Here is a 23,203-nt window from a genome sequence, read left to right as displayed (position 1 = left end):
CTGATACAGTGAAATATGTTTCCACTCTCCCACAAGACATATAGCCTTGTACAGTACTAACCAGACTCAACCTAACAGAAAGCAGACCATAACCAAACTCTGTGTCAGCTTTCTGTGTCTTCTCAGGGTCTGCGTTGTTCTACTATGGCGGACCCAGAGCTGACCCCAAGCAAACCTCAGGCTGACCCATAGCGCAGACATAGAAAGCAGATCTTAAATCACTCCTGAAAAATGACCAAGTGTACGTCTCTACGTATGTATTTGGATTAAACAAGGGGCAACTTACAGGCGGTAAGACAAAAGATGGGTCTGCTTCACACTTCAGTGCGTGAAGTGGACCTTAAAAGATGAAATCAAGAAAACCAATGGTGGACCCCGAGCAGACCAAGAGCTGACACCCTAGGTCAGCTTTTATGGTCTGCTTTGGTGTAGGTTATGTCTGATAGCCTGATATGAATGCCTGTATGACCTAGATCTACTCCATACAGATATATACAAATACAAATTTTTAATAAATAGAACCATTTTAACAAGAACTTGGACTTTGGGTAGGTGTGTCAATTTAAACAATGTGAAGCAGGCCATTTCTTTGCTGGCCACTCAGCCATGGCTGTTTGAAATCAACAAGATTTGTCTGGCTTTTAGGTTAAGATATGCAATTGGTGCATATTTCACTTGAAATCGTGTCATTTTTAACTTGTTTTGATGCAAGAAATAGATAGCTACGTCAAACCGAAAGTCCAAGATCTTGGTTATAATGTTCTGACTAAGTGACTTGAGCGTACTATATGCACAGCTTTGGGTCATCGTGGCAAACCACTGTTTTGAGTCCATAAGCTGCCTCAAATGATGATGTGAATCACACGTGGGTCACCGATGATGCATTAGGTATATTGAATTTAATTGGTACATGTAAGTAATGAAGAAAAGATAATGACAATTTGAAAAAATAGCATCCCCGGCGGGATTCGAACCCGCGACCTCTGGATTAGAAGTCCAGCGCGCTATCCGCTGCGCTACGGGGACTTCATACGTCCCTATTTTCTTAATTTTTAACAGACCAATTATTACCTGTATGCAGTGGTTTATATTTAGCTCATGGTAATCGATGATATTCAGGTAACGAAAATTCGATCTGAACCTAAAAGATTTAGACCTACTTGGAAGCCAAGGTTTTGGGGAAGAAAATGGTGGATCAAGAATCTTTACCACCCGGCTGGGAAGCCAGATGGAACGCCAAACAAAAAGCATAGTAAGTACCGAAAAGATCTCATTAATGAATGCAAACCCGCCCCTTTAGCTTGAATTTTCTCTGTATTCAATTATCTGTATTATTTTTCTTGCATTCTGCAGCTTTTATATCGATCACAACAGCAGACAAACAACATGGGTGGATCCAAGGTTAAACCCTCAGGTAAATAACCACCAGTGACCACAGGCGCTTGTTTCATACAGGAGGTCTATTAACTATAATACACAATAATGTTATTGTGCAATTGTGTATAGTTACATGTTATAGACCTCCTGTATGAAACAAGTGCCTGTGAGAACTATAGATGAAATTCAGACATCGTTATTTCTGGATAAATAGACTATTATATACAGCACTGATCTTGAAGTGCCTTCAATAACTCCTCTAACCAAATATACGCGAATGATATGTGGTATTATAATACATGACTCGAGTGTAATATTATACAAATATTGACTGGGGTTGAGGGCAACATTGATTATATTAGCCCCCAAGGGGCGAAATATTGCGGAGGGCAATATTTCGTCCCAAGGGGGCTAATATAATCAATGTTGCTCGAAAACACAGTCAACATTTGTTTTGTTATATGAAAAACAAACCAAAATTTAAGAAAGTAATTGAAAACAAATCGCCGTAATTTTCTTAGCTCAAAAAAGAATTCACGAATTCAATTTTGTGCAAAGTTCATTTCCAAAATATCCTCAGCATCAAACGGTCGCTGGTGATATTCTGCCGACCGTAAGAATTAACATACAGATGTTCTACCTGTTTTACTTCACAGTAATTCGCAAATCCTTATATCCTTTATGATAGCAAACCGTCGCATTGCGTCCGTTGTTTACTTGCCTTGACTGACTGTCTATTATGACGTCACCTTGTTTTGGAGTTGCGAAGAGTAATTTACGTCATCGTTTACGAATCAACAAATCAGAGGCGATTATTTTAAATAGAGGGAATGTTCTCTAGATATTATTCCTAGCCAGTCAATATCAAAAAAATATTGACCGGTCAATATTTTTCGGACGAGCTAATATTACAATTATTATTGACTATTCGTCTATATAGAGTTATATAGTGAGAATATACTACTGAATATAACAATAAAATTTAATTAGCACAAGGTTTTAATGAGAACATTAAATAGGTCAGAATCAGAGACTTGGAATTCAACTACTTACATTATACTGAATTTTTTACTTTCAGAGAACCCATTACAACAATCGTTATCATGGAATCCAGCAACCCGCACAAGTAAATTTAATATTTCTGGTTCTCTGCTCATATATTTTTCTAAACTAGACTATTCAGACGTAAACGTTCCAATACTGCTGCTGTTATTCATTTTTATATAGATGCGTGAAAAAGTTGGGTATGAAGTGGATCATCTTATATTTGTTATGATGTTAATATCTTCAGTTTGAAATTTTAAAACGAAGCCTTTTAAATTGCATGATTGCTTGAACTTTACAATGATGGGATCAGAATCTTGCAGTGTGGCTGAAATTGTTTTGTACCTGTATTATATTTGATTTTGAAATAACTGGATTTTTTTAAGCTTGTTTACTCTATTTAATTTTGTTTGTGGTATACTAGTACCAGTATATGATTTAATGATTTGATTATCTTCTGTTGTTGCTTTGTTTAGGTTTGATTTCAGAGTTCCACTTGCAGGTAGTCCTCCAGCCCCTAACAGGTATATGTGTACTTCATTCTACTGAACAGTTGTGTTAAAATCATAATTCCTCATTTGAGTCAGTCTCATGCCACAAATATGTAAACTTTTCAAACATGTCTCAAATACCGCATTACATGTCAACAATCCAACTATTCCAAGTCATTTAATTCTTTTGAAGTAATCTGTTCCAGTCTATTGTCAAAAAGAGCCCCTCGCTTCTCCTATTTTAGGCATAAAGAAGAAGGACTGATTTTCATGTTGATCTATTTGTTTCATTCATGTACATTTGTATTAATGGAGCTATGTCATGACTGATAGCTGTTAGATCTAAATTGTTTTGACCATGCAAACCAAGATAGAACCATTTTAACAAGAGCTTGTCTGGAATTTGGGTAGTTGTGTCAAACAGCAATGTGACGTAGGCCTGTCTATTTCATTGCTGGCCACTCAGCAATGGCTTTTATATTCATTTAAAAGCAGCGTCATTGCTAACTTGCTTTGATGCAAGAAAAACATAGTGACGTCCTACCAAAAGTCCAAGGTCTTGTTAAATGGTTCTAATTCATTGAGGTCTAACTATGACCTTTGATCCAGGTGGTGAATCGCCCGGTCACTGACCAATCAGATGTCGGTCTGGAGTCCTCGGTCCAGCTCTTACAGAGGGCCTTTCCTGACACCAGTCAAGATGTCCTCAAAGCCGTGCTGACCAGGTACCAGCTCAGGGATTGTATTGATCACATTTAATCTACTTCAGCTAAATGTATAAGTGATTTTCATTAATTTGTATATTTACCACTGAATAAGTTAGTACTGCATTAAATTATATCAAGATATGTCGATCACTGGCACTTTTAAAACAGTACGTAGGTTATATTTTTTCATTAACTGTTGGACATTCATGCATTAAATTAATTAATATTATTGAGAAAGGTGGGGTTAATTGTCTGTTTAGAATATGTGCTGCTCAAGATGATTGACTGTTTTTAGTTGCAAGAACAACCACACTAGAGCTAAATTGACCTTAGTTTCCATGGGATTCAAAGAAGTGGCCAGTACTAAGACCCCAGAGCTAAGCCCTTACGACAATGTGGATCATGGAAAAGATGGAAAGAATTCCTCTCTCAAAAATCAGGATGGCCAGCAACAGCCAATGTCTCCAAACCCTCAGAGGTCATCACCAGGGCAACAGCCCCCTAACTCTCCCAAGCAACAACAGAGTACAGAGTCTTCTCCAAGGCAACTACAGCCATGGCCCTCTTTGTTTCAAAATCAAAATCCAAAATTTTGTGGTCATAGCAGTCCTCATCTGTCTGCAAAATATCAACATAAAGCACTGCCTGGCCAACTTAATCAAAACCAGGCACCCCATGGCAGACATAATCCACAACAGGCACTGCCAAACCAACATTCAATGAAAGCAGACCAATGTGGATCTCAACCTACTCCAAACCATCATCAAAACGAGTTTCCACAAAATTCACAGCCAATGCCAAGAAACCACAACCAGAGTGAGTCCCCAAAGTACATTACCGATCAGCACATCTCGGAGGTACATGTAACAATGAAGTCATGGGGAGAAAATCAGCAGGATTCCAGTACAGCAAACAAACTTAGGGATGACCAGAGTAAAGCAAACTCTGTAACAACTACAAATCACTCAATCTCCCCTTTGTCTCGACAGAAGTTTTCTGGATTGAATCCAACAACAAACGCTAAAGTGACTACAGAGCAAAGAACACCATCAGCATCTCCTTCAAACTCCAAGAAACAAAGGGACCATGTCAAAAGTCAGGAAATGTCAACAGAGGATAAGAGAAAAAGTAAGAAATTCTTAGTGTATTGAAAAAACTCTTTCTACGAGCATCAATTGAAAAGTTTATTCAGTATACATGTATATCAACCAAATTCTTCCTCTTTGAATGAATTGAATGGCTTTTTAACTTCTATGTATATGCTTATACACATGTAATGGCTTTGTAAACAACAGTGAAACGGAGGCTGCTGCAGGAGTTTCCTGACCAGGATCCCCTGGTTCTGGAGTTAACTCTTTTATCCAACAACCACGACGAGGTAGCCACTAGAGTCTTGTTGAAAAAGTGGGAGGAGAACACATTAAACAAGTATGTGCAAGTTTATTTTCTAGGTTGCTTGTAAAGGTATAGTCATGATATACTAATATTTACATTTTCAACTGTCTTTGTCTGTGATGAAATTACGAATCAATCTTGAAGCATATAACCCAATAATTTCATAAAAGATGAGCGACACAAAATGGGCGTGTTTTATAGCATATATGAAAAACGGTATTGGCTGCGGCGCATAGTAATACTACATAATATGTGCTTACATGAAAATATAGTGGTTTTAAAAATGTTGTTTTAAAGTGTCAAATTGGAAATAATATAGATACCGGTATAAGTAATAAAGAATCATTCTTTGAATATTATGAGGTGATAATTTAAATCAGAGCGTGGTCAAATCTATCATTAAGCCCTTCGGGTTTGACCACGCCCTGACCGAAATTATCACCTCATAATACTCAAAGAATGATTCCTTATTCCTTACATATTGTCCAATTATAAGTTGGATGTAAATTTCCAAACACCATGTATTTATGCAATTAAGGTTTTCTCAGGTTCATTGATTTCACAATTTTACTCCTCTATGATTGTTACATTTTTATACATTTCAGTGAAGAGCAGAGAACATGTGCAGGTGAGTTCATCAGTTCAGTTATGTGTATCAAGAGACGCGTATGATGCTGAAGCAGTGTTGCATTTCATTTAAAGTACAATCAATTTATACAGTAATGATATGGTCTACCCATGCATTAATTTATTGTAGATCAGCTGGAGAGAACAGAATTGTACAAGTCTTTTAAGACGTTCCCACCGGCCGCTGGGTCCTCCAACAGGCAGTCCCATAATGCACTTGGTCAGCATGGGTAAGTAAATGTACTTTTGTTACTGCAACAATCCAGCAAAGGGCTGGGCAGATTGATAGGATTAGATCGATGTTGTATCTTTTTCACTGTAAAACAATCCCAAGAATTGATTCAATTTTCTACAATTGCAGCACAGATTATAGCAGCAATGACCCAAGTTTACGAAGTCGGAAGATATCAATGAAGACTCTCCTAGTAACATCACAGTAAGGAAATTGATCACCACACCCATTCTTAATGTAGTGGAATCTTTAAAATTGGAAGAATAAATGTAACCATCTGATTACTAAGACATTAGTTGATGTGCTACCTCTCAAGTAATTTTAATTCCTTACTTGATTATTGTGAACTACGGTATTAGATTTTGAGTCATGTAGACAATGTTCTGTTTTGTCTGGTAGAGTCGGATCCTCGGTCGGGGGCTGGATGAGCCAGCTGCCTGGAGTGACGTGTTGTCTGCGTTCTTTCAAGTCCTCCACTTACAGGTAAGGTCATCCATTTACAGGTATGGTCATCCACTTACAGGTAAGGTCATCCCCTTACGTGTAAGGTCATCCACTTACAGGTAAGATAATCCACTTACAGGTAAGGTAATCATACACTGGTAATAAGAGAATCCCTGTATACTAGTACTAGACGACCCCAGCGGGCTTTCAGGATCTTACTAAAAGCTGATGTAATTGCAAACTTAGTGCAGTCAACGATACTTCTGTATAAATCCAACAGATACTTACATTGTATTGTAATTATAAAATATTGTTTAGATCATAAACAGAATTATTTTCATTTCACATGTTAAATTTTAGTCTACTCCTGTTGTAGAGGGCTTACTACGAAAGTGATTACCCATGATACAATTCACCATTCGTTCCATCAAACCGAGCCACATGGACCAAATCCAGCGCTACAGAAAGGTCCTAATAAGTCCCTCCCTAGGTACTTGTAACAAACATGTGTCCTATAAAAATTTAAAATCAATTCAGTATTAAGTATATCACTATTTTCACCAGGTAATGATTAGTTAAAGCATCCTTCATATATTTAATTATGCAGAGATTATTTTAATCTTTTCAAATTTGCATGTGTGGATAAAACTGATAGCTTCTTTGAATAGAAAGATATTGCTATTTTAGACTGAATAAATTTTAAATACTGGATATGATTTAGATATTTAATCTTAAAGGTAAGCTATCTAGAAAGAGGCATACCAAATTCATTTATCTTCTCTTTTGTAGCATGCTTTAATTAGAAGGTACCGATTATGTTTTGCTTTCTTTATATATACCAGTAATGTACAATAGTTGATTGAGTCTGATCCAGATGAAAATGTATTGTAGACAAGACTGTGTGAAGGCATCCGGTCCCAATGTAGAGAACAGACATGGACCTAACCCCCATAACCGTGGAGACAGGATCCTGGCGACAGGCCCGAATCGTGACCTAGTTCACGGTCCTGTGCGTGGTAGGAGTGCCTGGCCGACGGTGGTCAACTCATTGTAGACTCAGCCAAGAGGGGAAGAGAAAGCGTGCTGTGTGCTGTGTTATATACTGTGTGAACTTCATCACCCATGTAACTTGCATATCATTTTAGTAGATTGTGTTAGAAACATTGAATATATTCTTGACAGTAAGATTTTCTAGGGTGTATTTAACATCATTTCCCTGTCAGTGAACAGTTTAGATAACTAAATACATGTGTTACTATAGCATTGAATGATTTATTTTTGACGTCGCGGTGTCAATAACTGCCGTCAGGTGAGCAGACAAATTGAATAACGCGCGTTAGCGCGTTATGATAATTTGTCTGCTCACCTGGCGGCAGTTATTGACACCACAACGTCAAAAATAAATCATTTAATGCTTATATTTACATTCCCTTATTGAATAAATCAATTGTTTACTTAAATAAATCGATATAAAGTGCAGACCACGGAGGGAGTGAATAAGTAACAGCAAGAACAGCTGTTGTGTAAAACCGGTTTAAACTGGTTTTCGCATAGACTGTTGAGATGAGATCGACGAGCATGAAAATATAATCCATGATAAATAATTATTGAAATGTTGCTTTTAACAATAAAGTCAACTTTATTGTTGAATAATTATAAAACATGGTGTTTTGACAACATTCATGAAATGTATTTTTAACCGATCACATAGAAATCACTGTTTTAGAACTACTTATGTAAATTACTCGTAAATTCATACGCAGTGAATAGGTGTTGCATTTAGAGGCATTTAAACATCACGGAATTTAATGGAAAAACACAGTAGAATGTAAATATATGATTTTGTATTACATGTATTATAGTTCTCAGATTTAATGTTCATATACTTGCACTTGTTTGATAGGATACATTTTTGATTATTTTGTGAAACAGCTACTTACACAATTAGTTCTCCAATTAATTGGCTTTGACACAGTTCTTCTGGGGAAATTTTTTATTCCAATTCATTTCACTTTAATATTTGATTTGGTTTTGATACAGCTTACTTTTTTTTATCACTGATTCAGAACCATTTCAATTCACTTGTTCTTAAAAAACAATGGGTGTGTGGACATTCCTGTGTTTATATCTATTTAATGCATATATATAAACTGTGCATCTGTGTTTCCAATATACATGTATATAATCTTGATACGAAGGTCATGATAAATTATTAACAACTTGCGTATATTATAAACAACTTGCTTGTACTGTAATATCTAGATTATTTTGTTGGTGAAATAAAAATATAAGTCAATTAATGTAATTAATTTTTGGCCTGCATGTGATTGTTGAATGTTAAAGTAAAACATCAAATTCAAATTACCGGTAATGTTATCATAATTTTGGTAGGCAAATTAGTCAATTTGTCTCTTCTGTACTGGAATTTCTGTGTTGATTATTCATGTTTACAAAACATAATTATTAAGGCATTACTATTTGTTAGTTTATGTGATGTGAAAAGAATAAAGAATAAATCAGATAAAGATCTTCATTTATTGGTGTTTTTCTAAATTACCCAGTATGATTTGGGGGGATCTAAGTTTAAATTTGTGTTGATTTACAAATTAACCCACAAGTATTGCTGCATTTACCAGCATGGCTATTGTAACACTACAAATGGATTTAGGAATGTATAAGTCTATGATTATATATATACAAAATTACTATTTTAATATTTAATCATAAAACTGCTGAAAATTATATCAATGTAAGTAATCATTCTTAAATTAATCATAAAGCACTTCGGGCTGTTTATTGGATTTGATCACCTACGACCATATTTGATCACCCCATAATACTCAAAGAATCGTTGCATGATTCCTGATTTCTTAAAAAAACGGGACCCCATTGGGAAACATGTTTTGGTAATTTTTCAATTTAAAAACTAAATATTAAAACTTCCACTAATGTACATTAAACTCAATCCAACTTTTTTGACAAAATTTTAATTCACCTAAAAATCAACACAGTTAGAAACAAAGGTATTGATTTTGAATGCTGGAAAAAACGTACCCAGGAGAAAACGTATGAAAATAATAAATAATGGTTTTCATGGATATTCTTAAATGAAACAAAATAAAATATACAATGAACATTTGTAGCATTTGTTGCTGTTGTTTTTAAATGCATAGTCACGTTCTTAAATTATTAAGACAATAATTTGTAACATACACATACACGAAGATGGCCTGAGCAGTTTAATTAGTCGACAATTAATACACCTTAAACAAGACCGTTAAATAATTAGTTTTCTATTGCAATCTCATTTGGAGAACTAAATGATGAGTATCTCAAGAAGTCGATATTGCGTTATTTTTTTATTTTTTTTTTTGCACTTTTTGAAATTTATCTATAAAACAAAGTTGCTTAATAAAACCAAGTTCACATGGAAACTACTACGAAATGTAACATTGAACAGTAAATTTGCTTCTGACGCCACTGACATGCTGCTCAGGTATTTAATTGATTATCACTATAATTAAAATCAGGGGGTTCTCGCATGGAAAAACTAAAATCGGTAAGGCTAAGCTACCGATAAATGGATAATTAGAAGAAGTAGTCAGATAACACTTTATGACAGGTCATTATTAAATTCGTACTAAAATAAAAGTTTCTACAATTATTATAAAGATATTATTCATAAAATGAATATATTTCTATACATCTATGCATTGAAATATGCATTAAAGTAGCATTTGAAAATTATTTAATATGTCCAACCCCTTTAAAATTATAAAGTATCAAATTCATATATCTATAAAACTCCTACATTTCTGTATATTTATTATGCAAAATAGTATTTAAAACTATTAAGTAGTATAATTATGATTTTCATAGGGTACGTTTTCTCTTGGAGAAAACGTACCCTAGAGATTGGGTACGTTTTCTCCTGGGTACGTTTTCTCTTGGGTACGTTTTCTCCTGATACCTTGATTTCTATCATTATGCTGCAGTTAACTATAAAGTCTATCCCTAAAGTAGGCCTAAATTCCATTCTGAAACTTTGGGATTTTATTTCATTAATTATCTTGGATTGTTCTTTACAACACAGTAAAAAAAAAATAAGGTTATGATCAGTATATACTTCTGACATGCCGGACCCGAAAGATCTAAGAGCGAAACGACAGGCACCTGACATAAATCTCTATATCGGTTTTGTGGCGAAGCTCAATTTTCTTCTTAACATTGAACATTAGTAGTATGAATTATGCAATAGAATGAAATAAATTTCTAATACATAAATAAAAATTGATGTATAAGCTTGACGCGCAGTATCTGAGTATCCATTCTTTCATTCGTCCTTGACCTTGATTGTTTTTAGATCCGGGTATTTCTTGATGCAATCTAATTAAAATTAGATGTTTGATCCGCTCGCTTACTCGCTACACAAACCACTGAGCTGTTGAGACCCGATATATTGACTGACAGTCACACACCTGTGAACCGGGTGACACTTATATGCATTTGAATTATGCACATATTTTATTATAATATGAATTCTCGGACTTTTCCGGCAAGAATTTCGAGATAACCCCTAATGATTCATGTTGTGTAATGTATTTCAAGATAGAATTAATTCCATCAAACTTACTACATATCAGTAATCAAAATTTTTTTGAGAAATTGTATGGATCCAAGCATATTGAACTCGAGTCTTTCGGCTGTCTCTGATAATCGTTTGTGTAGCGAGTAAGCGAGCGGATCAAACATCTAATTTTAATTAGATTGTTCTTGATGTAAATAAGCTTGATATCTTACTTATTTCAATATTCTGGGGTATTTCGAAATCACAAAAAGAAAATGAATGCAGCTGGGCCACCACTACCCCCGGGATGGGAAGCGAGATGGGACCGCAATCAAGGAGCTTAGTACGTACTGTTTATTTACCGTTATTTTGTGTTGAGAATAATGTATGGGAAATCAGCACATTCCATACATGCGATATTAGCATAGCACCAACCAGTCGACATTCAGTGAATGCATTTTCAAAGCGATATAATTTAATTTGAAACTTCAAAGGTATAACAATGCTTCCCTGGTAGTAAATTAGCTTTAGATACAGATACACAGATTTTTATTTAAATCCAGGACAGACAAGTACATGTCACATATTATTTTAAGTACAAGAGAAAGACATGCTAATGAATATTGTAATCAAAGTACTGACGGGAGTTGATTTTATCGGTTATCTATTATTCAAAAATCAAAGATATGTTATTTTGAATGGCAAGTAGTTTCTTATGTCACAGTTGGTGATAAGTCAAGTCTCCACCGGGACTCGACCCCAGGGCCTCTGACGTACCGTGCCAGCGCTCTAACCACTGAGCTGTTGAGACCCGATATATTGACTGACAGTCACACACCTGTGAACCGGGTGACACTTATATGCATTTGAATTATGCACATATTTTATTATAATATGAATTCTCGGACTTTTCCGGCAAGAATTTCGAGATAACCCCTAATGATTCATGTTGTGTAATGTATTTCAAGATAGAATTAATTCCATCAAACTTACTACATATCAGTAATCAAAATTTTTTTGAGAAATTGTATGGATCCAAGCATATTGAACTCGAGTCTTTCGGCTGTCTCTGATAATCGCCGACAAGCAAGATAGACTCTCTGCCCGAGTGTCTGGTTGAACGAGACTACCCGTATATTGAACTCTGGTGTAGGAGTACATACGACTACAAAAAATATCTAAATTGATCGTACCATTTAAAATCTGACAATTTTCAAGCTATTTATAAATAAGCTTTCTTGAAAAACAATGCTTCAGAATACAGTACATCGAATTGATCGATTATTTTCAAGAACTAAGTGTTGTCAGCGGTGATGATTTGAGCTAAGGTCCAAACGTTCACTTCCGGTTTGCCAGAGTAACTGCATAGGAGAGTTGAATAAAAACAACTCCCAAAAATTACTAAAGTGCATGTATAACAATTACAGCAAATGACAATGTTAACTCTAACAATATTTGACTTAAACGTAGTACTATAGCATGTTATCATTGATAAAGAACTGTTATAATGATGAGAGTTAAATTTGGCCCCCACAATTCGCCATTTTTTAAGTGTTTCGGGTACAATAAAATGTTAACTAATTTTTTAGAAAAGTTGATATAAAATATATTTTTCATCTATTTATTTGATTTATTTGCACTCACTGGCAGTATATGACGTCAGAAGTGACGCCATATTTATAATTCAATCAAAATCAGCCAAAAATTGACATTTTTCTTATCTATTTACGAATGGGAAATATAGAGCGCATGCTTGAACAAGGAAAATGTTTTTGTCACGTATTAGTCTTGGCTAGATACATCTCTGATTAAAATATTTTATTTGTTCAAGAATGCGCTCTATGTTTTCGGAAGGAAAAACTGCTTGAAAGCAAGCTGTTTTACGCTAAAAATGCAAAAATGGCGGGAAAAGGTTGTCTTTACAATGTCATATTTCTAAATTGTGGGCACTTGAACCAAAATGAATATTATGTAAACGCATCACATACATATCTGTACTAAGAAAACAAAGAATGATAGTAAAATGATGATGTTCATTTTAGTGGGCCATTTTAGGCCCTTAATTATCATATATAGTCCTTTGCCTAAATTATTAAGAATTTCCTTGTCTTCAATATTGAGTAACCAAAAAATAGTTTTTGATCATTATCTAAAGCTGAACAATTTGGAAATTTGCTTTTAATTAACTGAAAAAGAAAACGTTTGTCTTATGTTTGGCAAAACTAAGAATAAAACCAAATCCGTCACAGTTACGTTCTGAATTAAACTCAGGGTTATAAGCTCGAATTCACCATTCAATTACCGTATTTTTCCGACGATTAGTCGGTATTTTTTTCCTCTGAAGCAGAGCATCCGACTTATCGTCTTGTTCGACTTGTCGTAGGCTCGTAGTCAGAATTTTTTTAAAAATAGCATTAAAAAAATTGGTTTTAATCATCTTGAGTTGGCTGTGTGATTGAAAATTACGTTGTTGAATTCACTGTTCATCTTTAATAATTATCATTTTCACTCATCTGTCAACACTTAAATACATATTAATAACAACAGTTATTAAAAAATGTTACGTTGTCTTTAATAAATTAACAGTTTTACCGTTCCGTTTTTAAAAACACATCGTCACATGGTTCTATGTATCACTAGTAGGAAGATAACATTGCGCAGTAAAATTGAAACCAAGTTTGAATGGAAGAAAATATTGCAGTAGGTCCGGGGGATGTTTTTTTAAATTCAATTATTTTATTTGTAAAGAGTTGTTAGTGGAAAGTATAAATCAAAAATATTTAATGGTCAAATTCAATCTTAAAATACGTAATCGGCAATTATCAATACTACTGTTTATACAATAGGCTGACACCGGTTGTGTTAATAATCTTGCCCTAAGGCTGAGATCTTTACGGCAATTTCACTCTCTGTGTATATAAAGAGTACCGTTATAAGAGTGATTATAGATCATTGATTAATTATTGTCCAATTCTTTGATTATTGTTAGATAATTTTTTTTTTAGGAAACGTATGTATGTCGTATATCGTCATTATCAAGTCGTACAAATGATCGATTTATTTCTAACAGTGTCTATGTAAAACAATAGCGTGTAACTGCATTACTGGATACAAAGTAAACAAGTTTCATCAAATCATAGTAATTGCTAAGCTTTCTGCACTTGAGATCCCCCTTTGAAGTCCGACACGAGACAGGTGCATGCCTATGACACCGGAAATTGTTAAACAAACATTGACCACGCGCCGAGTCAACAGGTGGCTGGTTACGTAATGGCGAATACACTGGCGATAGTCAGAGTGGATACTTATTTCAATGCTTGGGAATAAAATATTTCTGACAAAGTAAGTTTAGTTTTGCATAACACGCGATATCGGGAATTGGTCAAAATGCAAGCGACTTTGTAGAAGTTGCCGGTATTTGAAAATTTGATATTTGATTCATAAGTATAAAGCGTAATTGTTTAAATGTTAATCATTGATAATAATTGGTAGCAATATCGGTGACATCGTGGCATCATACACTGATAATGTTACTGCAGTTTTATAGGCCATTTTGAAGTGATAAGATCGACGTATGGTCTGAGACCGACGTGTCGTAGGATTTTGTTAAAATTTTGGCTAAAAATGGGCAATTCGACGAGTCGTCCGCATCGACGAGTCGTCGGGAAAATACGGTAATTTAAAAACCAAAACTCAAGAGTTTTGTGGCTATACTAGCTGTTAAACTGAAGGGTTGTGTTACCAAGCCTTAACATAATTGTCTTTCTTTGTATAAGAATTTTTATGTATGCAGAGGAATTTGATGATAATTTTTATATTTTCCAACTTGTTTTGTAGTTTCTTCATTGACCACTCCACTAAAAAGACAACATGGATAGATCCACGAATTGCTATGGTATGATATTCTGTGTAAATGTGCTGCTCAAATTTCTCAATGTCCATTTTTCACAACTACTTAAATATAATTTTGTACTAATCTGAATTATGATTGTAGTCATTTAAACCCTTTGATTATAATATGACATTTCATTTGATCATGGTCTAATAGCATGAATTAAAATTCATATTTTAATGCTTATTTTCCCTCATAATTACAGATGTGTGGTAAATACCAATGTCTCTAATTAGTGATAATTCTTATTCTATATATTTACTTTATCAAATATTATTTTTAACTTTTGTTCAAAAGTGTTGCAGTAACCCATTCATTAATCATACAGCTACTGGGTAATTTATATTAACCTTTGGATTTTTATAATGATTGTTTGTTTACAGTATCCTCAGCAACATTCATTGTTTATATTTACAGTATCAGCAACATTCATTGTTTATATTTACAGTATCAGCAACATTCATCGTTGATATTTACAGTATTGGCAACATTCATTGTTTATATTTACAGTATCAGCAACATTCATTGTTGATATTTACAGTATCAGCTATATTCATTGTTTATATTTACAGTATCAGCAACATTCGTTGTTTATATTTACAGTATCAGCAACATTCATTGTTGATATTTACAGTATCGGCAACATTCATTGTTTATATTTACAGTTTCAGCAACATTCATTGTTGATATTTACAGTATCAGCTATATTCATTGTTTATATTTACAGTATCAGCAACATTCATTGTTGATATTTACAGTATCGGTAACATTCATTGTTTATATTTACAGTATCAGCAACATTCATTGTTGATATTTACAGTATCAGCAACATTCATTGTTGATATTTACAGTATCAGCAACATTTATTGTACCGGTATATATTTACAGTATCGGCAACATTCATTGTTTAATTAAAATATCAGTAAAATTTATTGTGTATTTACAGAATCAGCAACATGATTCATTTTCACTATCAGCTATGGTTTGTTCATTGTTTATTTATAGTGTCACCAACATATATTGTTTTACCGGTATTTAAAGTATTAGCATCATAAATTATTTACAATATCAGCAACATTTATTGTTAATTAACAGTATCACCAACATTTATAGTGGTTATTTATAGTGTCAGTCATTTTTAATGTTCAATAGACATATACAATTTTACAGTGTCATCAATATTAATTGCTTATTTACAGTATCAGCCACAGCAAACAAAGCAGCCTCAACAGCAACAGTATGGCGGACAGCATCATAGTGGACAGCATCATGTTGCACAGCAACAACATGGTGGACAGCATGCTGCAGCTGCTCAGGTTATTGTTAGCTTGTTAAATCATTAACTTTCCATCATTGTATTTCTGTATAACTATAAGGATATGCATTTTAAAGAAATATATAGCTCAAGGTCCGTCTTATCAACCATATCATTTGAATCGTCCAGGGAATCTGATTTTATTCAGATCGGCACAGTGTTACTCAGAACAAGTAAAAATGCAGATTATCCCATGTTGTATTGTTTTGCAAATATATAGTTGTAAAGAAGACTCATCATTAGAACCCATTCATTTTTATCTCATAACGTTCCATTTCTGTGCATTTAGGGGAGAGGGATCTGCTTACTTTCTTGTAGTTATTTAGATTTCAGTATATCGGTAGGTTTTCGCCTAATTAGACCCTGATGCCATTGTTGCTTGCTTTGTAAGTTTTAGTTGTTTTATGTTGCTGGGTGATCTATTTTTTTTCTCTGACTCTTCATTCTCTTTACGATCCTATTCAGCTTTTAAACCAATCATCCGTTAACAGTCCTTCTACGCGAGAAATCCCCCTTGATTCATTAAACAGAGTTGACAATAGAGACCACACCCCTGGGAAGGATCACACGACTCGATTCTCTGTAAGCACACCACAAAGCTTGCTAGATTAGTATCCACTCTAAACTACCTGCTCAGATACCTTGAAGGTGCATGAGCTTCAGAGTTTAAAGCTTATAGATTTTACTAAATGAGAAAATATATTTTGCATGCTTTTCCAATCAGAAAGTTGGTTATTGTAGCTTTAGAGTTCCCTAAAAAAAATGTGGTTTTTGAAAACTTTTAATAATTGTTCAAATAATCAGTTTCTTAAAGTATGTTTCTTAAACTGAATATTTGTTTATACCATTAAATGTAATGTTTGCAATTGATGTTTTTTCAAATAAATTTTTTTATATTAGTACAAATGTATATATGCACCAGTATTTTTTATGTAGAAATTAAGCTAACAATAAAAGTAGCATTGCTTGTTCTCATTTGCTGACATGCCATTTGATATACCGGTATATTTTATATTACCGGTATTTCATTACAGCTTGCTATAGATAACATGAACATTGTCAAAGGTTTTCAATAAAAGTGACTGGCAGATTGATTTAATCAGTCAACCTTGACATATATTGGGGAGAATGGAGAGGGTGAGATACAGAAGTTTTTGACTTATTTCCATCATGCTTTCTAGGTCAAACACCCTCCACCTGAGACCACTGATGATCATTTAGAGGAAACAATCAAAGAACTGGTCAAGAGCTGTCCCGGGGCGGGCCAGCAGATGGTCAAAGATGTCCTTGCCAGGTAAAACCAATACAGACAGTGTCTTTGTCTGAAGCTAAGGTAGAGAGCTGCAATATAATTCATAATAAGTTAAGATCTCAATGATTTGATATTTGAATGTATTGTGAGTTGTTACTTGTTAAACACCAACAGATGTACATGTAATTGTTAGGGGGTATATTGGAATCATGTCTGTCTGTCCATTTGTTCCTCCTACTTTTGTGTCTTGTCTATAATTTTAAAAGACAGCTCAATAACTTGGCACAGTGGTTGGTTATTTATACTTGAGATTGTGACATGACCTTTGACATGACCTTTATTGGAGGCCAATCTACTAAGGTCAGTGTCACATATTATAATCATTATGGCATCTACTTAAAAGAGGCCCATCAGGTTATATTATTAAACCCCCTGCAAACAAAGTTTTGGGGGAGGGAGTATATAGGAATCACCTTGTCTGTTCGTCGGTCTGTCTGTCTGTACAATCATGTTCTTTTCACATCTCTCTAATGTAGAAACATTGGAAGTTCTTACTTTACACAAAGGTTGCTTATGACCTGAGGGTGTGTGATGATTTTGACCCTAGGTCATTGGGCAACTTCAAGGTCACTGGAAGAATAAGTGCAAAATTCGTATCTGGTTCATATGTTTCTTATGGAGAAACATTGGAAGTTCTTACTTAACACAAGGGTTGCTTATGACCTGAGGGTTTGTCATGATTTTGACCCAAGGTCATTTGAGCAAGATCAAGATCATTGGAAGAAAAAGTTCATAGTTTGTATCTAGTCTGTACCTTTCTTATGAGTAAACATAGGATGTTTCTATTTCACATCAAGATTGCTTATGACCTGTTCGCATGAAATTGACCCAGGATCATTTGTGAAGGTTGTTGTTTAAAAAAATGCATAAATACTGTCAAGGCCATATCTTGAAATGGAAAATAATTAGAATCTGAAATTTGACACAAAGATTGCCTGTGACCTGTAAATAAATAATGTCCTTATCATTTGTGCAATTTCAAGGTCACTATAAGAGAACTGGTGCATCCATTACTTTACAATAGAGAATTAATTGAGATAATGTATTTTCTTAGCAGGTGGTATCATCTGCGAGCTTGCTCACAGTGCCTCTAGTTCTCTAACGTACATGTTTTTTACTTGAATGAAGTTATATATATTTGTAAATACATTCATTTTTCTTTTTTGAAGGTTAAAAAGTATAGAGAATTTTCAATTTTTTTCTTCATTTTTTTAGTTGTGACAATGACAAGTTTAAAGCAAAAATAGCCCTAAGAGCCATGGGATATACAGACAGTGCAGAGGGCTCCACAAAAAGGGACACAATTCAGGGGAGGGAATCGCTGACAAAACACACATATAGTACGGAGATGTCAGGAGAGACTACCCGGAGAGACCACATCCCAACCAAGCATACCTACACCGCTGTACCAGCCAGAGAAGAGAGAGACACCTCTCCCCAGAGAGACCACATCCCGACCAAGCATACCTACACCGCTACACCAGCCAGAGAAGAGAGACACACCTCTCCCCAGAGAGACCACATCCCGACCAAGCATACCTACACCGCTACACCAGCCAGAGAAGAGAGAGACACCTCTCCCCAGAGAGACCACATCCCGACCAAGCATACCTACACCGCTACACCTGCCAGAGAAGAGAGAGACACCTCTCCCCAGAGAGACCACATCCCGACCAAGCATACCTACACCGCTACACCAGCCAGAGAAGAGAGAGACACCTCTCCCCAGAGAGACCACATCCCGACCAAGCATACCTACACCGCTACACCAGCCAGAGAAGAGAGACACACCTCTCCCAAAAGAGAGACCATCTCAGAGGATGAAAAGAAAAAAAGTAGGTCAAGTATAAAAAAAAAAGTACCATATTTTTACAGTACCATAATCTTTACCAGTAATCATCCAGGTCCAGTCAATTTTAGATAGTTATTTATTGATCAAAATAAGAAATATTAAAATGTCAGGTATATTACACTAAGCTTTAAGTTTAAAAGAAAAAAATACAGTGAAAATAAAAGTTCATATTAGTGTATTACCAGTACATGTACCGAATATTTCAAAATGAATGGACTACTGTAGATAGAGAAAAAAATGACTATGATTTTGTAAACATCTTTTCTTATTAGTCAAACAGCGAGTGATTAGGGCATTCCCAGAACTTGAGGCAGATGTGATTGACATCGCCTTAAACATCTGCAAGTACAAAGAAGGAGAATGTCGCACCTTACTGAAAGGCTGGAACGAAAAGAAGAAACCCGAGATGTAAGTAACCCAGCTGTTAAAATATATTTTTATATATTTTTTTTTTAAGTTCAGATCATTGAATATGATGGATAGCATCTTCATAAAACTTACAGTAATTAATTCAGATTTGTTTGATACATGTTAAATCATGCATATACTTATGCTGTTTGAATGCTGTATTTCTATAATATAAGTTTGATTTTCTTTTCAGGAGCTCAAGGTCAAAAACAGAGGATTCAGGTAAAATCAGATATTTAAGAGGTTTTCAGTAGTTGATGATTCTAGGATGGTTTCCATGAGTTTTCTAGCAGTTTGTGTGTAATTGTGTTACAAAGTAATAATTTATTTCCAAAGGATTCAGTGACTTCAGCAGTAGACCGACCACATCCATGTCGACTGAGCCGGTCCCCATAGATATGAATGCTGGGCTGCCCGTTACTCTGGAGCTAGATCCTGTAGAGTAAGAAACTGTTTATGTTTTAAGTAAGAATATAAAGATTTTAAACAATTTGGAAAAAAAATTGGCAATGTGAAGTGTTCCATATGTTACTGTAACAGTAAACTAAAAAAAATGGCTTATATTTTTACCACCAATAAATAAAAGATAGTTTAGAAAAACACTATGTTTTCTTTAAATCTCTTACTTTCACACATTACTCCTCTGAATATATATATTCCCAATATTTCAGTATGTTAACAAAATTTCCCCGTATTTAAGCCAATGCTTAAAGTACATGTATTTGATTTGAAAAGTATTTAGTGCATCAAGTACATGTTAAATGGAGGTATTTTTTGTAATAACTACTAGTACGCCAACACCTAAGAAAGGAGGATCCCCCAAGAAAAAGAAGCAAACAAAGGATAGGTCAAGGACACCAGAAAACCGACCTTCATCCTCAAGGACACCAGAAAACCGACCTTCATCCTCAAGGACTCGCCAACAACCAGCACCCAAGTCAGCTAAGTCTTCTCCAAAGCAAGTATTTACAGAAACTTTTTCCCTTTTTAATCTCATTGTTTTGGCAAAGTCTTCAAATATTTGACCCCTAAGTGCAACTCTTGATTGTCTTCATAGGAAGAAACAAACACAAGTTCCTGTCACCAGGGAGCAGCACTTTGCCAGATCTGAGTACCGGACGATGGCAGTGGGGCCGAACTCTGAACTAAGGCATGGACCTGATGAATCGCTCCTCATGTAAGACTGCCAGATTTGTCATCAATCAAAGTTTTGTTTTAAACCATCTAAATGCATAAAAACTCTTGCACCCATTTATATTAACCTAAGTGACATATTTTGGTGATGAAGTGCAGATTAAATATAACAAAAAATTATCATTATTTATTCACATTGTTCATGTACTAGTACTTTAAAAATATATATTAGAACTGATCGCCTGGTTGCCATGGGTCCTAATCCAGACCTTCAACAGGGGCCAGATGAGAGTCGACTAGGGGAGAGAACGGTCGCTGTTGGACCCAATCCTGACCTGGTTCAGGGCCCCATGTTCCAGGCGAGTCCCACCAGACTAATCATCAGCGCTGTCTAGGCAGAGACATGGTCGAGAACTTTGTCATGATTCCAATAGGTTCCTTGACATATTGATGTTGTTTGTGATGCTTGTTCAGTGTAATGGAAAAACCCCAGGACTTAGGATTGAAGTTCATTACAGATTGAACATTCGAATTCATCGCAAGAAATTGGATTTTTTTTTATAGCTTCTGAGTTTGATATTCGCCAATAGCAGTTTGTGAATAGATTTCCATGTACTGGTACAGGTACAGGGGGTTTTAACTGACAACGTGCAATGCTAACTTTTATTCTCTACCCAGATTTAGTATCTACTTGCATTTATTTAATCAAATGATAATGGGATGAATGTCACTGTTGTGTATATTTAGCTGTTAACAGCAGTAGCACTGTATTAATCCTGTTTTACCGGGTATATATGTATCTCATGGATACTTTTTGTATTAGACTTGAATACTTGAATATACTTGAATTTCACATCCACTCTTTGTTTTATATTCATTGCATATAAAGTAGGAAAGGAGGAATGAGCATATTACTACATTGAAAATATATGGCTAGACTGGGAATTGAACCAAGGACCTCTGATAACTCTAGTCAAGAGCTCTACCACTGAGCTACCCAGGCCGATATCCACGGTCCACATAGCCCCAACTGTGCATGTATAGCTATAGATTATTCCAATTTAGTCAACCAAAAGTTGGTCTGACTTGGATGATCCTTTGTGATGATACTCTAGTGAAGGGATTCTCCAGGTAGAGGCAGGTACAAGTGTACATATTCATCCAGCTAACTTGTTTTCCAAAAAAATGAAGCCATGTTGAAACAGTTTTTAAGCTTGCTCATTTCATTGGATTTATAAATCTCCAATCGTTATGTCTAATTGTGACACTATTCAGTTCTTTTGAATAGTGAAAGGATGTATATATTGGATCTCGTGATTTGCGATGGTGCATGATTTTTTTTCGAGTTGTGTGCTATTTGTAAACAGATAGCCATGCTATGACCTTGAATTGCTAGTATTACATAATGGTCACTATGATACTTATATATACCTAGGTACTGCGCACTGAATGGTGGTAATGATAACCAACAGAATGAACTCTGTGACTCTTGTAAGCACTGCGTAGTATTCCTAAATGATGTTATGAAACCAGGTGAATAATACGGGCATTATAATATCCAAATTGAGAGATTATAAACAAGTGTCATATTTGGCGATTCTGTGTCTGCAAAGATAGCTCTAGTACTCTATATTGAGTTATGTATTGTATATTCTATATATTGACCTTTGTAACCTTTTATGCCATGTATGAATGAACGTATTATGTATTATGAGTAAGTGATTCCTCATACCTAGGTGGGGGACTCGGAGACTCAGGACTCGGAGACTCTAATCCTGCATTCGTACTCTTTGATTGGCAGTTTTGACAGTTTTGTTACTTTATTCAGAAATAAAATATTAATCTGAAATTTGAACACTAAATGTTCACTCATGATCGTCGTAGATGGGCCGAACTAGTCAGAACTGTCCATCAAAAGTAAAATGTTATATATACCCATGTAAAATGATGTTGAGCAGACTCTTTGATTTGGGCTGTTTTTAGTTGCTGTAATTTTGACTATACGATCACGCTTTAATAAAGTTTTGGTGAAATAAGTACTGGACTTCGTGGTTACTGAGCTTGACTAGCATCTCCAGGAGATAACAAAGGTTGAAGGCTTACATATTTATCACACAAACACTCAAGTTGGATAGAATCATGAGAAAGATTTCTTTATCATATGATTTTACCCCGTCATTTAGCTAAACTTCGATAATTTTTTAGGGATGTCAGTTTTACTCGAAGAGACTAGTCGATTTTTTCGGGTTTTAGTGGAGCGATGTTTAGTACTCGTTGATTTATTTGAAACTGTGTGTTCTTTCAGCATGTTCAGATAAAATAATGCTACAGTAACGTAAATAAGTATATCATAACTTTAACTCGAAACATTTAAAATTTATTATAAATATACTTCATCAAAAATTA

General features: G+C 34.9%; 2 protein-coding genes and 1 non-coding gene across 8 annotated transcripts; 2 read left to right on the top strand and 1 right to left on the bottom strand.

Moving 5' to 3' along the window:
• The first annotated feature begins 97 nt into the window (after window positions 1-97).
• Window positions 98-8,850, top strand: LOC128193097 (uncharacterized). 4 transcript variants are annotated; one of them, XM_052866349.1, is made up of 13 exons: window positions 98-888; window positions 1,120-1,252; window positions 1,354-1,414; window positions 2,456-2,503; window positions 3,522-3,637; window positions 3,915-4,747; window positions 4,915-5,047; window positions 5,620-5,642; window positions 5,772-5,871; window positions 6,003-6,077; window positions 6,273-6,356; window positions 6,694-6,807; window positions 7,209-8,850. In XM_052866349.1, exons 2-13 carry the CDS (start codon window positions 1,188-1,190, stop codon window positions 7,369-7,371), a joined length of 1,815 nt encoding a protein of 604 aa, XP_052722309.1. In that variant the 5' UTR covers window positions 98-888; window positions 1,120-1,187; the 3' UTR covers window positions 7,372-8,850. The 4 variants fall into 4 exon arrangements, 3 of the variants coding, with proteins under 3 accessions (XP_052722309.1, XP_052722308.1, XP_052722310.1); XM_052866350.1 differs by lacking the exon at window positions 98-888 and adding an exon at window positions 2,898-2,945 and having other exon boundaries at window positions 1,224-1,252; XM_052866348.1 differs by lacking the exon at window positions 98-888 and having other exon boundaries at window positions 971-1,252.
• On the bottom strand, window positions 954-1,026 carry Trnar-ucu (transfer RNA arginine (anticodon UCU)). Its single transcript has one exon. It is a non-coding gene; the product is annotated as a tRNA-Arg (tRNA).
• A 2,240-nt stretch (window positions 8,851-11,090) lies between the features above and the next one.
• LOC128155478 (serine/arginine repetitive matrix protein 5-like) lies at window positions 11,091-22,834 on the top strand. Of its 3 annotated transcripts, none has more exons than XM_052817196.1 (12): window positions 11,091-11,227; window positions 14,722-14,779; window positions 15,976-16,092; window positions 16,557-16,673; window positions 17,273-17,385; window positions 18,619-19,238; window positions 19,528-19,663; window positions 19,857-19,885; window positions 20,000-20,105; window positions 20,454-20,621; window positions 20,721-20,840; window positions 21,030-22,834. In XM_052817196.1, exons 1-12 carry the CDS (start codon window positions 11,160-11,162, stop codon window positions 21,190-21,192), a joined length of 1,815 nt encoding a protein of 604 aa, XP_052673156.1. In that variant the 5' UTR covers window positions 11,091-11,159; the 3' UTR covers window positions 21,193-22,834. The 3 variants fall into 3 exon arrangements, with proteins under 3 accessions (XP_052673156.1, XP_052673155.1, XP_052673157.1); XM_052817195.1 differs by having other exon boundaries at window positions 20,454-20,625; window positions 20,725-20,840; XM_052817197.1 differs by lacking the exon at window positions 16,557-16,673.
• Window positions 22,835-23,203: the final 369 nt, after the last annotated feature.

Source organism: Crassostrea angulata, chromosome 7 (genome assembly GCF_025612915.1).
Source record: "Crassostrea angulata isolate pt1a10 chromosome 7, ASM2561291v2, whole genome shotgun sequence".
NCBI lineage: Eukaryota > Metazoa > Mollusca > Bivalvia > Ostreida > Ostreidae > Magallana > Magallana angulata.
This window is presented reverse-complemented; position numbering and strand designations above follow the sequence as displayed.